The 14,271-nt window shown below is 54.2% G+C and overlaps 2 protein-coding genes and 1 non-coding gene across 3 annotated transcripts; 1 reads left to right on the forward strand and 2 right to left on the reverse strand.

Annotated features, from left to right (window-relative positions):
* Positions 1-505: 505 nt before the first annotated feature.
* On the reverse strand, positions 506-579 carry BZA05DRAFT_t206. Its single transcript has one exon. It is a non-coding gene; the product is annotated as a tRNA-Val (tRNA).
* Positions 580-641: 62 nt separating this feature from the next.
* BZA05DRAFT_401035 (P-loop containing nucleoside triphosphate hydrolase protein) lies at positions 642-3,338 on the reverse strand. The gene is made up of 2 exons (XM_051483957.1): positions 1,473-3,338; positions 642-1,419 (listed from the first exon to the last, which is right to left on the reverse strand). The coding sequence occupies exons 1-2, from the start codon at positions 3,240-3,242 to the stop codon at positions 703-705; spliced, it is 2,487 nt and encodes an 828-aa protein (XP_051338771.1). The 5' UTR covers positions 3,243-3,338; the 3' UTR covers positions 642-702.
* An 899-nt stretch (positions 3,339-4,237) lies between these two features.
* On the forward strand, positions 4,238-10,325 carry BZA05DRAFT_69756 (putative AMP-binding enzyme). The gene is made up of 3 exons (XM_051488569.1): positions 4,238-8,258; positions 8,324-9,134; positions 9,190-10,325. The coding sequence occupies exons 1-3, from the start codon at positions 4,319-4,321 to the stop codon at positions 9,950-9,952; spliced, it is 5,514 nt and encodes a 1,837-aa protein (XP_051338772.1). The 5' UTR covers positions 4,238-4,318; the 3' UTR covers positions 9,953-10,325.
* Positions 10,326-14,271: the final 3,946 nt, after the last annotated feature.

Raw genomic sequence — 14,271 nt, forward strand, 5'->3', positions numbered from 1 at the left:
ACCTACCGCCCGTTGGAACGAGATACCTTTCCGTGGGAGCTTAGGGCTGTATTTGCTAGTCCTTCTCTGTCCACATGCCCGCTGCCCGCGTGCGCTCCTTTGCGAGCAGGCAGTGCTGCTCTGTTTCCCCCCTAAACCCCCTTGCCTTGCAGTTGCCAGTCGCGATTGTGAGTGTGATGATGGTAGATATACCGGTATTTTCAAGATGTACGAGACAACGTGCGAAACAGCAGCTTATCGGTTGGCTCTGTGCTCCGCCGCAACATTGATTGCTACATGTTATCGATCGTCCCAGGAGATTGGTACCGAAACAGCATCACAACACCCTTACAAAAAATTTCAGTAGTGTTCTTATCGGAATGCGGGGACATCGATACCACCGGAGTTTTGGTCTTTGATTCTGTTTGCGCAGGTTCGAGGTAACTAACAAGGGCTGCATTGCTGTTCCCCCTTGAAGAACGGACCAAACATCACCCTAGCAGATAGAGAAGATGGTCCAAAAACATGATTTGACCGAGGCTCGATCTCGGGACCTCTCGTGTGTGAGACGAGTGTGATAACCAACTACACCATCAAACCACTTATGAGGATGGACCATGTGTTGGCCTACTCATACAAATCTGCACGGTTGTCACTGATTACTCTTGAATAATCACGTTCGCTTTTCTCCCATAACTTATACATTACAAGCCCTTCCGCCAACTACCGCCTTCCTTTCCCTCTCCCTTTCTTCGAACCCCCACCCGCATCCCTCTTATTCGCAGCCTTGACACCACCCCTCAGGCCTTTGGTCGCTCGGTCTGACTTCGTCTTCTTGTACACTTTCTCCTTCTCCTCCTTCATCTCCTCGCGCTTCCTTTTCTTCCCGCTCATGGGAGTTTTCTTATCGGGTAGAGAAATCCCGTTGAGCTCGGCCTTACTGACCTTCTTCGCCTCCGCCTTCTCACGCTGACTCTCAAACCACGTCCTCTTGGGACGTCCCTTGATCTCATCCTCGAACTTAACCAGGTTCTCAGTCCTCCGCACCTGCATTTCCATCGTCTGAATGAACTTCTCCTCCTTCTCCTCCTTAAGCACATCCTCAATCTCGTCTTCGAGAGCAGTGAGCTTCTCGTGCACAGCGTTGACTGTATCATTGTCGAGGACGCGCGAGACGACCTTGGCGGATTGTGCCTGAGCGGCGCGCACGGCGGCCTTGACGACTTTGCGGTCGCTTTCGGAGGCGAGGGTGATGGCACGACCTGAGCGCCCAGCACGCGCGGTACGTCCGACTCTGTGAAGATAGATCTCGTGGGATTGCGGCGCCTCGAAGTTGATTACGCAATCAACGTTTTTGATATCAAGACCACGGGAGGCAAGATCGGTTGCGAGCAGGTAGTCGACCGCGCCGTCACGGAAGGCTTCAACGGCTTTGACACGCTAGGGAAGGTTAGCATGCTACATGGAGGGATCGGCGAGGGGATGGATTTTACCTGTTCCTGTGTCAAACTTCCGTGTAGCTCTGTAGCCTTGAGTCCGAAGAGCCCGAAAATGACGCGGATTCTGTGTGCAAGCACCTTGGAGCGGAAGAAAATGATGCATCGGGTGGTCACAAGCGTTTTGCAGATATGAATCAACATAGCTAACTTCTGCTTCTCGCGCTGGGGCCTGATGCGGACGAATTCCTGCACCAATCCCTTGACGGTGCTCTTTTTGCGGTCCACCATGAGACGGACCGGGCGATTAAGGGAGAGTCTGATCAGCTTGTCGACGGAGTCGGTCATGGTCGCAGAGAACAGCATGGTTTGTCGGCTCTTGGGAATCGTGTTGATGATCTCGTTGAGCTCGTCGGCGAATCCGTCTTCCAGCATACGATCGGCCTCGTCCAATACCACGATCTCGATGGTTTCCACACCAAAGCCCTGAGAGTTGCGCATGTGGTCGATGAAACGACCAGGAGTGGCAAAGATGACATCGGGGCGTTTCTTGAGCTCAAGTTCCTGCACCTTGAGCGATAGTCCTCCTACCGCCAGAGCGAATTTGATGTCGGTATACGCTGCCAGCTTGACTCCCACCGAGTGCGCCTGCATCGCCAACTCACGGGTAGGACACAGGATGAGAACTCTGGATGTAGGCACCTTCTTTGGTCGGTAGAGTAGTCGCTCGAGAATCGGCACTATAAACGCCGCCGTCTTTCCGGAACCAGTTTCCGCACCTCCAACGACGTCCTTGCCAAGTAGTGCCACAGGAATAGCTTTCTGTTGAATCAAAGTAGGTGCAGTGAAGCCGACGTTGGCGAGACCACGGAGGATAGGACGAGAGAGGTTCATGTTTTGGAAGCTCGCCGAAGGGTCGGGGTTAAAAGTGATCTCATCTTCAGGAGCAAAGTAGGCGGCCTTTTTAGCAGCTTCGGCGGCGGTCTCGGTATCCGATCCTTCGCGGTCAGAGCCAATATCGTCGGGATGGGGAACGTAGGAGGCTACAGATTCATCGTCAGAGTCTTCGCCCTTGTCCTCGTCGCCGTCGCCGCCCTCATCGTCCGAGTCCTTGGAGGCGTCCGAATTTTTTGTTGCGTCTTCGTCCTCCTCTGAATCTGCGCCCATGCCAAAACCGTCCGCAGCAATGTCCTCGTCGTCGTCTTCAAATCCTGCGAAACTCACTTCCGCCTCATCATCTCCATTTTCCTCGTCGCTCTCTCCACCCTCGTCCTCGTCTTCCGCCGCGCCTTCATCATCACCCTCTTCACTCTCGTCGTCGGCGAGTTCGGGTGCGTCATTATCAGCGTCGTCTCCGTTCTCCCCACCCTTCCCTTCCTGCTTCTTTTTTGCTGCCCTCCGCCGGATGATTTCGTCTATATCCACTCCTTTCTTCTGGTCCCTCATCGCCGCCTTTGCACCCTCAAATCCCCACCCATCGTACTCTCCGACAGCGTCACCCAGATCACCTGCCTGGAACTCAAAATCCGAGTCCAACCCGCCATCGTTCGCCGCCTTCTTCTCCTTGCGCTCTACCACAACCTTCTTTTCCGTGCGCTTCCTTTTCTTCCCTCGCGACTCCTCCTCCTCCGGTTCGGGGGAAAGACTCGGGCTGATCTGCGCCCCGTCGTCAGAGTCGTCTTCGTCCAGAATCGGCACGTCTTGATCCGAGTCATCAATGGTCATAACGAAGTCGTTGGCGGCGGCCGGTGCGACTTTTGCATTTATCGTAGGCGATGCGCCGTCCCTCGAGGGAGTCTCATTGTTCTTGCGCTTTGATTTCGCCATTTTGTGTGGTGTGGTGGGGGTTCGTTGGTGGTGGGGTATAATTGTGGATGTCCTTTCGTTGCGAGAGAACTTCGACTCTGAACTTTTTTTCGCAGAGCCGCAGGGATCAACGCCGCTAGCTTGGAGCGTGTCGTGCACGGGCTAACGCCGCAAGTGAGAGACATGTGGAAAATGAAGCTGTGCCTGTTCGAGATTCACAAACGATTACATGTAGTAGATATGGGTACTTTTTCGAGTGAATTACGGCGGTGATTGCTGAAGCAGATCTAGCCTTCGCTGCTGGTGGGAGGGTGATTTTCTGTGTCTCATCCACCTTGTGGTTCCTACGCCCGTCCGTCCAGTCCTCTTGGCTTCCCCGTTTTCGTGTCTTTGTCAAAATTGAACTGGACTGCGCACAATGCATTTTCAAAAGAGGAGAACCCGCTTCCTTCGAAGAACGGACCAGGCAGGACAGGTAAAGCTGACCGGCTCAGCCGTTTCTGCATTCCGACTGTCTCTCTATCTGCTACTTCTCCCCTTCATCTCCTACACCCCCTCCTTATCCATAGAGCACCTACCGTAGTCAATCGTCCGGATATATCCCCATACCGTTCAACCTGCCCCCACTACCACTACATTCATCACCATCCTCACTACCAAAACTCCCCATGCCCTTTCAATTTGCCCTGCTTAGTTAATGCGCCTATTACGTACTCACAAGCGCACCAGAGGTATCCTCATAGAATAGGTCGATATACCGCCCCCTCTCGACCAAATCGACGTCATTCGTTGATCCGGAACCACCTTCAAATTGTTAGTTGATCTAGCATTCTAAAGTCCAATCCAATTTTCACATCCCCAAAAGACTTTCATTTACATCTGCCATTCTATATTTCGTATGTGCACCATACTGTGGTCGCTGAGATCGGACCAGTTGTTGGCCTCGCGTCCCTGCGCGTCCTTGTTTTGCTTTTGTTTCTATTTCCACATGGGCTGCTAACGAACTCCACGCCCTGCAGAAGCCCCTCGCGACGAAACCATCACAGACCTCGCCTTACACAACCACCGACCGCTCTTCCCTTCGCCCCCGATCCGTCATGGACAACCCAGAATTACAAGCGCACCTGGCCGCTCTCGATGCCGAACTCGATGAGGGCGATATTACGCAGAAAGGATACGAGAAACGCCGCACACTCTTGCTCTCGCAGTTCGGCGTCAACGTCGGCTCCGGCAGCATCACCTCCTCCAATCCATCGCATCACTCGTTGCAACAATGGCGATACAGCGACGGATCTTATCAAGGAATGGATTCGTCTTCGGTTGGTGGTGGGAGCCGGACATCTCTTGTGATGGGTGGAGCGCCGCAGCCGGACCGGAGTAGAGGCGGGGGAGAATATGAGTCGGCTCCGGCCGGCACGAGATCAAGTTACTTACAGAGCGCGGCACCACCGCACATGAGGAGCAGCTCGAATAGCAGTTCGAGGTTATCGCCGCATTCACCGCATCATACCCGCGACGATTCGATGACGTTGCCGACTCAAGGCACTCACATCCGGAACTACAGCTCTGCATCGTCCAATCCGTCGGTCCAACAACAGCAGAGCTATGCGTACACGCCGCCGCATAACCACATGCAACTACCACCACAGATCGAATATGAGCAGTACGATGAAGGTCAGACACCAATGCAAGACCAGCCGGGAATGTCGGATTCGAGGACGAATACACTATTTGACGCGGGGGGCTACTTCTCGGACTTTACTGCCCAGGTCTACGAGCCGGGGAAAGACCTAAACCAGAATCGACCTCTGGAGAATGACTACAACCAGCCTATGATGCACCGCTATCCGGAGAACGCCGGATTCTCCCCCACTGCTGCTGTTCCTCCGCCGATGCTCAACACCAACGATATGCCGCCGCCAAGCGCCATCAACACCTTGATGCCGCTAGAACCACGGGATGTGCCATTCGCGGTCGATGACCCCCACAACAGGAATATTCCAATGTCAAAATTCGACAATATAGCCACCGTACTGCGGCATCGGGCTCGATCAATACCGAAACAGCAAGCATATGTCATCCTGGATACCAAAGGCAAGGAAGTCGCCGCCATCTCCTGGGAGAAACTGGGATCACGCGCAGAAAAAGTGGCGCAAGTGATACGGGAGAAATCAGGCCTATATCGAGGGGACCGCGTGGCGTTGGTTTACCGTGATGTGGAACTCATAGATTTTGCTGTCGCGTTGCTTGGCTGTTTCATTGCTGGTGTGGTCGCTGTTCCTATCAATAACATGGAAGATTATCCCAAACTCAACTTCATCTTGACATCGACGCAGGCGCATCTAGCGCTCACCACGGACAGCAACCTGAAGGCATTCCAGCGCGAGCTAACGACTCTGAAGCTAGCCTGGCCAAGGGGCGTTGAGTGGTGGAAGACAAACGAGTTTGGCTCCTTTCACGCCAAGAAGGGCGAGGAAGTCCCGCCATTGCAGGTTCCAGATTTAGCCTACATAGAGTTCTGGCGGGCACCTACTGGCGACCTACGAGGTGTTGTACTGAGTCACAGGACGATAATGCACCAGATGGGAACGCTCAGCGCGATCATAAACACTGCGCCAAGCAACAGTCGAGACACATTTGACACGAGCCTCCGTGACAAGACTGGACGGCCAGTCGCAGGCGGGCCTGCCGGAGAGACGCTGGTTTCGTATCTCGACCCCCGACAGGGCATTGGACTGATCCACTCGGTCCTCATGACCGTATACGGCGGACAAACGACGGTGTGGTGCTCACAGGCCACCACAAGCGTGCCAGGTCTCTATGCCAACATCATCACTCGCTACAAGGCTACTCTGTGCTTGGGGGATTACCCGGCGCTGAAGCTCGTTGCCTACAACTACCAGACCGAACCGTTTGCGACCAGGAACTTTCAGAAGAAATATCCGGTGGATTTCTCGTCTATAAAGTTGATGATGATCGATGCTTTGGTGGTTGACTCGGAGTTCCACGAAATCTTGGCGGACCGATGGTTGAAGCCCCTTGGTAATCAGAGGGCACGAGACGCTGTGGCTCCTATGTTGTGTTTGCCGGAGCATGGAGGGATGGTCATTGCGATGCGCGATTGGGTTGGTGGCGAGGAGAGGATGGGATTTCCCCTTTCCAAGCCGCAGGAGGAGGAAGAGACGATTGAGCCTGAGAGTCCCGTCGACCCGAAAACAAGTATACTCGGGAATGGATACTCGTCGTTGCTATCCAATCCCAAAGTTCCTGGCACTAAAGAGAAGAAGCCTCCCGAGATCATGGAGGTTTTATTGGAGAGAGAAGCACTCAAAATGAATGACATCGTTGTCGTAGCGATGGGAGAAGAGGTTGAGAAGAGAGGAGAGGATGAGACCGCGCTTAGAGTGGGGGCATTTGGTTATCCTATACCGGATGCCACGCTTGCTATCGTGGACCCGGAAACCTCGCTCCTTTGCGCTCAGAACACGGTGGGCGAGATTTGGGTGGATTCTCCGTCACTTTCCGGTGGATTTTGGGCGGCGCCGAAGCAGACCGAGACTATCTTTCACGCGAGGCCATATCGCTTTGAGGAATACAACCCGCACCCCGTACCGGTGGAGCCGGAATTTCTGCGGACAGGGCTGTTGGGATGCGTTATTGAGGGGAAGATCTTCGTGCTCGGCCTCTATGAAGACCGACTACGGCAGCGAGTGGAGTGGGTGGATGGGGAGCAAGCCGAGCAGCGGGAAGAATACCGATACTTCTTCGTGCAGCATCTCGTCGTCACGCTCATGAAAAAGATGTCGAAACTCTACGATTGTTCGGCCTTTGACGTGTGCGTCAATGATGAACATCTTCCGATAATCCTATTAGAATCACACGCTGCATCGACTGCACCCACGGCCGCTGGTGGGGCAGCGAGACAATTGGATATTGCTCTTCTGGACTCGCTTTCGGAGCGATGCATGGAGGTACTCCTGACAGAACATCAACTCCGAGTATATTGTGTTATGATTACAGCACCCAGCAGTCTTCCGCGAGTCGTCAAGAATGGTCGCCGGGAGATCGGAAATATGCTCTGCCGAAAGGAGTTTGATAGCGGCACCCTGCCCTGTGTCCATGTCGAGTTCGGAGTCGAGCGGGCAGTCCGCAATCTGCCAGTCGGTATCGACCCGGTAGGAGGCATCTGGTCCTACCATTCCACCCGAGCACGGCAGGAGCTTCTGGCCAATCAGGAAAAACAATACTCGGGCGTGGATTACCGGGTGGTGGTTATTGACGACCGTACCTCAACGCCGCTCAGTAATTTCACATCGATAGTTGACCTTCTACAATGGCGGGTGTCCCGTCAAGCCGAGGAACTGTCTTACTGCACTATTGACGGGCGAGGCCGGGAAGGAAAAGGCATCACATGGAAGAAGCTAGATCTCAAGATCGCAGCAGTCGCAACCCAGCTGAAAAATAAATGTAGCCTGAGGGCAGGTGATCACGCGATCCTCATCTACACGCATTCGGAAGACTTCCTCTTTGCTCTTCACGCTTGCTTCTGTTTGGGCGTTATTGCGATTCCCCTTGCGCCATTGGACTCGAACCGACTCGCTGAAGATATTCCTGCATTCCTACACATGGTCGCGGACTTCAACGTCAAGTGTGTCCTGGTCAATACCGAGGTCGAAACACTCCTGAAGGGAAAGCCTTTGGCCATACATCTCAAGCAATCCGCGGGCGTGCTCAACGTCAAGGTTCCAATCGTCCATAACACGGCGAAAATACCAAAGAGCTCACAGGGCTGTCGCGACTTGGGGTACACAGTTAACCCGGCATGGATCCAACCGGGGAGCGTGGCGATGGTTTGGACGTACTGGACTCCAGACCAGCGGAGGATTAGTGTTGCCTTGGGACACGAGACCATCATGGGTATCTGCAAGGTCATGAAGGAGACTTGCCAGATGACCAGTATGAGGCCGGTTATTGCGTGTGTACGGAGTACATCTGGAATGGGATTCGTTATGAGTTGGTTGATGGGTATCTTCATTGGTGAGTTGGTACCTCGTCATTTACGGCGCTATGTGTCCATGTTCTGATCTTGTTTTGCCTGGCAGGTGCACCGACCTACTTGATTTCTCCCATCGACTTTGCCCAGAATCCAATGAGTGTATTCCTGACACTCTCGCGGTACAAGATCAAGGATACCTATGCTACGCGACAGATGTTGGAACACGCAATCAGCACTATGCCGGCAAAGGGATTCACTCTACATGAGTTGAGGAATCTGATGATTACATGCGAGGGACGTCCACGGCCGGATGTATTTCAAAAAGTCCGGATGCACTTCGCGGCAGCAGGTCTTGACAGAACGGCCATTAATACGGTCTACTCTCACGTCCTCAACCCGATGATTGCCACCCGGAGTTACATGAACATCGAACCAATTGAGCTGTGGCTTGATCCCAAAGCCCTGCGCCGTGGTCTCGTAATCCCCGTGGAACCTGATAGCATGCCAGGTACCCTTCTCGTCCAGGATTCCGGCATGGTCCCCGTCCAGACGCAAGTAGCCATCGTCAACCCCGAAACCCGCCGGCTCTGTCACACGGGCGAGTATGGCGAGATCTGGGTCGTGTCTGAGGCTTGTGTTCAGAGCTTCTACAACTCTAAGGATTCGATCGATATTGAGCGTTTCCAGGGGAAGATCGCTGATGGCGATATGACCCTTTACGTCCGCACTGGAGACCTTGGATTCCTACACACCGTTTCTAGGCCAATCGGACCGGGACAGACCTTGGTTGAGATGCAGATTCTGTTCGTCCTCGGTGGCATCGGTGATACGATCGAAGTCAACGGCTTGCAGCATTTCCCTATCGATATCGAGAGCAGTATTGAGCGGTGCCATCGGAATATCGTTCCCAGTGGGAGGTTTGTCGCCCTCTTGCCCCTCGTATCTTCACCCTAGCTAATCCGTCCTCTCCAGCGCCTGCTTTCAAGCCGGGGGACTCGTCGTCATCCTAGTAGAGGTCCACGTCAAGTCCTACCTCGCGTCGATGGTGCCTGTGATTGTCAACACCATCCTAGACCAACACCAACTTGTCGTCGACATCGTCGCCTTTGTCAGCAAGGGCGACTTCCCACGTTCTCGTCTCGGGGAGAAGCAGCGCGGAAAGATTCTCGCATCGTGGGTAACCCGAAAGATGCGAACAATCGCACAGTTTGGAATTAGAGACACCCACGGCAGCGGCGGCGGCATGGGCGGCTTCGGCCTCGGTGGTGCAGGCAGTAGACCCGCCAGCTTCCTCCACAGTCCGCACCCTCACCCTTCGTCAATGATTAGCGAGCCGATCATGGAAACACCCACTGTCGAGAGCAGCAGTGGCAGCACACCCACGCAATCCCTCGACTCCCAGCCGCCATCGTTGGACGCCGTCGAGCTCCCGGCAGGCACGACATGGCAGAGGATAGAGCTTCCGGCTATGAACTTTGAGGATGATCCTGATCTCATCACGCCCACACCACGCACTTATGCAGAACCACAGGAGTATTCCGAGGCCACGCCGGTTCTCCCGCCAAAGAACCCGAGGAGAATGAGTACCGCGCAGAAGAGCACTGTTAGTAGCGGTAGCAATGCCGAGTATCCTACCGAGGCCCTGCTACAGATGAAGCTGGACGAGGAGAGCAGGGAGGGACAGGGGGACAGGTTGCCGGGTGCGCATGGAGCGGGATGGGGGATGGCGATGTAGGAAGATTGGGATACCTAGATTTTCGTTTCTTTTCAGTTTTTTGTTTTGTTTTTGCGTGGGGCGGCGGATGATTGTTTGCAGGCGTAGGTATTCGTTACTTTTGTTGATTCCTTTTTTCTTTGAGTGGCAGTGGGTCTGGCATGTCCGAGTACCTTGAGTACCTTTCGATGATACATACATATGTTGGCGAAGCGGAGCGTGTTTGTTGGGGGGCATCATATGGTATCCGGAGAAGTTATTGCTTGCTGCAAGCAGTGGACAATAGGGGCGACGTGATTTCAAACATGTGATATCACTCCGCATTTGTCGCTCTGCCACTGTACTTTCGATCGTACATGGGTTGATTAAACAAAAAACAAATCATAGATTCGATGCACTATGTATCAGTCTATCACAGCACTCCCCCCTTCCCCTCCCCGCGTGCCCCCAACTTATCTGAAGCTGCAAGCCTGCAGGCCTGCAACACCCATACATAACACGGTTAACTATACCGAGGATCAAAGCTGCAACTTGAGTCTTGTGCGCGCGTGCACACTTAAAGTGCACTCTACTATATGTATGATGTGCCTTTATTTAAGTTAAAGATGTGCCTTGATGTGCCTTGATGTGCCTACCTACTCTAAAGTAGGTATCCCGACTCCGGAACGTCCCGACGGATCCCGATTCCCGACGGCCGAGATTATCCGTTCACCTGACAGGCTCACATCTCACACCTCACACCTCATATGTAGAGGTGACGGTAGGATAATCATGACGGGGGGCGGGGTGGTGGGAGGGGGGGAAAGGGCAACGGTCAATCGGTTGGGATTGCGGTGGATAGATGGGGTGGGTGAGGGTGGGGGGATGAGAGGTGTGCATGGAGTACACATGCCCTCCTCCTTCAGCCAGGTACATACATACAAAACCCAATCCAGCGCTCGTGATACCGTACCTCTGTACTTTATTCACATCTCACGAGCCACCAGTACTCGAAACGGGGGTGCATACGAGTACATACTGTACCAGCTTGGTGGCTACATAGGTAGGTATTCCGCGCCGCCACCGATGACCGTTCTAGGCTCTACATAGCTCTACATAGGCACGAGTGTGCTGAGTGCTGAGTTCCGAGTGCTGAGCTACATGCCGTGCTCCGATATACATTGATGATTGGGCATGTATATCTGTATATCTGTATATATCTGTGTGTATATATAGGTGTATATCGTGACTTAGGTACATATGATGGCCATCAGACACAGACACCTATCGGCGCTGGCAGTCCGTACATACTTACCGTACATACGAGTGCTCACTGCTTACTGCTTACCCGTGTACGGTATGTATTGTGTCGTGACTTATATACGGCTGCAACATGAGACACCGCGCGGCCTATCACGGCCCGCGCGGTGTGCGGTGTGCTCGCACGCTTTCCTGCTGACGACGACGCCGTCACGCCGTCACGCCGGACGTGCTATACATACACCATACCGTATATACGCTATATGTACAATGCGGTGTCTCTTCTCTTCCCCCATTCCCCCCGCACGCACGCCCAGACGAAGCCACGGTAAATGATGAATCCACACGACATGCTGCTGCTACTGATGCCGCCGGAATTCCAATTCCCGAATGGCTGGCCGCCACATCTCGTTCCGGACCGGAGTAGTGGTTTTGGTGATGCCCCCCATGCCAGGTCCCCCTCCCCACGCCGGAGGGTGGATTGCTTCCGGTAATAGATTGACGAACTCGTGGAGAGGACGTTGAATGCTGTGCTGTGCTGTGTTGTGCTGTGCTGTTACCTGTATACGCAATTAAGTACTTACCTATGTACGAGCGCTCTATCCGTAAATGCCCATTGCCCATTGCCATTGCGACTGTGAACTGTGAACTGTGGTTTCCGGGTCCGCATGTATGGACGGGTGTATCGTGATGTGCCGTGATGTGCTGTGCCTTGATGTGCTGTGCCATGATGTGCTGTGAAATAGACGGTCCCCCCCCACGGGCCCGCCGAGAAGCTGGTTCGATTCCGATTTGCCGTTTTGCGGTGTACATAGGTGATGGATTGAGACCTGGGGTATTCGAGTACATGCCGGTACATGCCGGTACATGCTGGTACATGCTGGTACATACACGGAGGGCGTGACAGGCCATGATCGAGAAACTAGCTCCAGCTCCAGGGGGGAGAACGACAGAATGGATAAGGTAGAACAAGTGGTGTAGTTTACAACCCTCATCCATCAGTGTTCGTGTCCGTGTCCGTGTCCGTGTCCGTGTCCGTGTCCGTGTCCGTGTCCGTGTCCTTGGTGTTGAGTTTGCACGCAAACTCTCAACCGTCACCCGTCACTTGTGTGCCTGTGTCCGGACTCCGAAAGTCAACCACGGTATCCTATTGGATAGTCCAGTCCAGTCCAGTCCAGTCCAGTCCAGTCCAGTCCAGTCCGGCAGCGGCAGCGCGGAAACCACCACCACGACCACCTGATCGGCGATCGCCCCGCAGGCCCGCGGCCGGTCGGTCGGAAAACGTTCCGCACGTGATTTGCTGGCCGTTTTCGTGTGTCTGGTACTCTATCTGCTCTACGGTACCGTATCTGGGGCTATCTGTGTGTGGGTGGGGGGGCGGGGAGAGGCGGACGGGACACGCGGTGGGGGCCAGCAGGTAGTTGGGGTCGATGGGCCCGCCACGGGGGATGCATGCCGTCGCGAGCTGGCCATCACGCCAACAGTAGCAGCAGCAGCAGCAGAGCGCTGTCAGACAGACAGATAGCCAGACCAGATCGCGGCGTAGCGTCGTTTAGTAGAGCAGATTCGACTGGAGTCCGGGAGAGTAAGAGGTAACTGCCGTACACGTATGTATGGAGAGCCAGCGCTCCTCGCACTCCATCACCCTGCCCCCGCGATGTCACTCTATTCCGCTGCCAGCATCGATCGAGCAAGTATGTAGAGTACCGTATCTACCGTACCTATCACATCCAACCGCCTTTTTTGTGCTGTCCGTCCAACCATCCGTCCAACCGTCCGCCTGTCTGTCTGTAGTCCGTCCGTCTGTCGTGTCCGTCGGGTGTTGGAGCCGAATCTGTGCTGCATAAGGGGATCGGCCATTAGGAATTGTTCCCTCCCCATGCCACCCCACCCCTCACGAGTGCACGCCCATCATGGTTCCATCCGGATCCCTCCCATCCATCCATCCATCCTGGGACGGTGGGACGGACCACGGTGGGGCCCCAATGTTTTTTTTAGCGACCCGCAACGCACCGCAACGCAACGCACCAGCCGGGACGGGGCTAAAAAAACTAGTCCCGATCGGAAATGGCGACGATTATGTACGGCAACAACAACGACAACAACTCGTCTCGTCTTCTCCCACAACTTCACGAACCCCTCTCAGCTGTTGGCGTGTTTTTTTCTTCTTCATTTTGTATTCTTATCTTTATATTCCTCCCCCGGGATCTGAACTGGTCCCGCGGAGGTCGATGGCCTGAAGCGTCAACACACACACAAAAAAAAAAGGAGAAGAAACGTACGTATATACGGAGGATAGGAAGTATGTAGGCAACGGAAGGCACCGTGGAGGGGGAGTATGTACCGGTACCAGTATGTACTCTACAGGGCTGCCGAGCCGCAGAAGGTGCCGCATGGGAATGTTTCACGGAGGTCCGGTGTTTCTATCATCTGGCACTCTAGAATACCTATTCTGCGCTATGTGGTGATGGAAGCACCACTATCTACCCAGGTTTATACTCCAGTACTAGCGGTGGGGATTGCGGATTGCAGATTGCGGACTGTGAACTGCGGGCTCCCCTTCCAGCCCGCTCGTCTCTGCTCTGCCCCCTCAACAATACCGTATGTAGTGCTCATACCACCGTCCACTGTATATCACTCGCCAGAGTAAGTACCTTGATGGTCCTGGACGAGCAGTAAAAGGATTGGGGCTGTCCCCCGTGAACTCCCAATGTGTATGTACGTAGGCGTATCAACCCGGGCGCGAAGCACTGGAAGCCTATGTACCGTATTCTACACGGCACCGCAGTCCGCGGTAATTATCCCATGCGGAACCGCAACCCTGTGAGGTGAGAGCCGAAGAATCCGTCTTTCCCGCGGAGCTTACTGCGGGAGTTGCCGTAGAGTACATACACCACAGTAGTCCGCGAGCACGGTGATCACTGGTGACATCTTTTTTGGGGGACGAGCTATTATTTAGGTACCTGTTCCGGCCGGTCGAGGGAAGTGCCGTATGTACCTACCCACATACCCAGGTTCGAGCCGGTAAATCGCGCTCCTGACTCCAGGCTCCACAGCTCCACAGCTCCAGCACCGGCCGGCCGAGCGGGGCTGAGTCGCTG

The sequence above is a fragment of the Tricharina praecox genome (assembly GCF_024521635.1).
Source record: "Tricharina praecox strain CBS 144465 chromosome Unknown BZA05scaffold_15, whole genome shotgun sequence".
In the NCBI taxonomy this organism is placed as follows: domain Eukaryota; kingdom Fungi; phylum Ascomycota; class Pezizomycetes; order Pezizales; family Pyronemataceae; genus Tricharina; species Tricharina praecox.

Excerpts from the sequence above, each read along its gene's own strand:
- BZA05DRAFT_401035 (XM_051483957.1), bottom strand. The coding sequence starts at position 3,242 with ATGGCGAAATCAAAGCGCAAGAACAATGAGACTCCCTCGAGGGACGGC. Across the intron at positions 1,420-1,472 it reads GAAGTTTGACACAGGAACAG|CGTGTCAAAGCCGTTGAAGC; the intron begins GTAAAATCCATC and ends AACCTTCCCTAG.
- BZA05DRAFT_69756 (XM_051488569.1), top strand. The coding sequence starts at position 4,319 with ATGGACAACCCAGAATTACAAGCGCACCTGGCCGCTCTCGATGCCGAA. Across the intron at positions 8,259-8,323 it reads GTTGATGGGTATCTTCATTG|GTGCACCGACCTACTTGATT; the intron begins GTGAGTTGGTAC and ends TTTGCCTGGCAG. Across the intron at positions 9,135-9,189 it reads AATATCGTTCCCAGTGGGAG|CGCCTGCTTTCAAGCCGGGG; the intron begins GTTTGTCGCCCT and ends CGTCCTCTCCAG.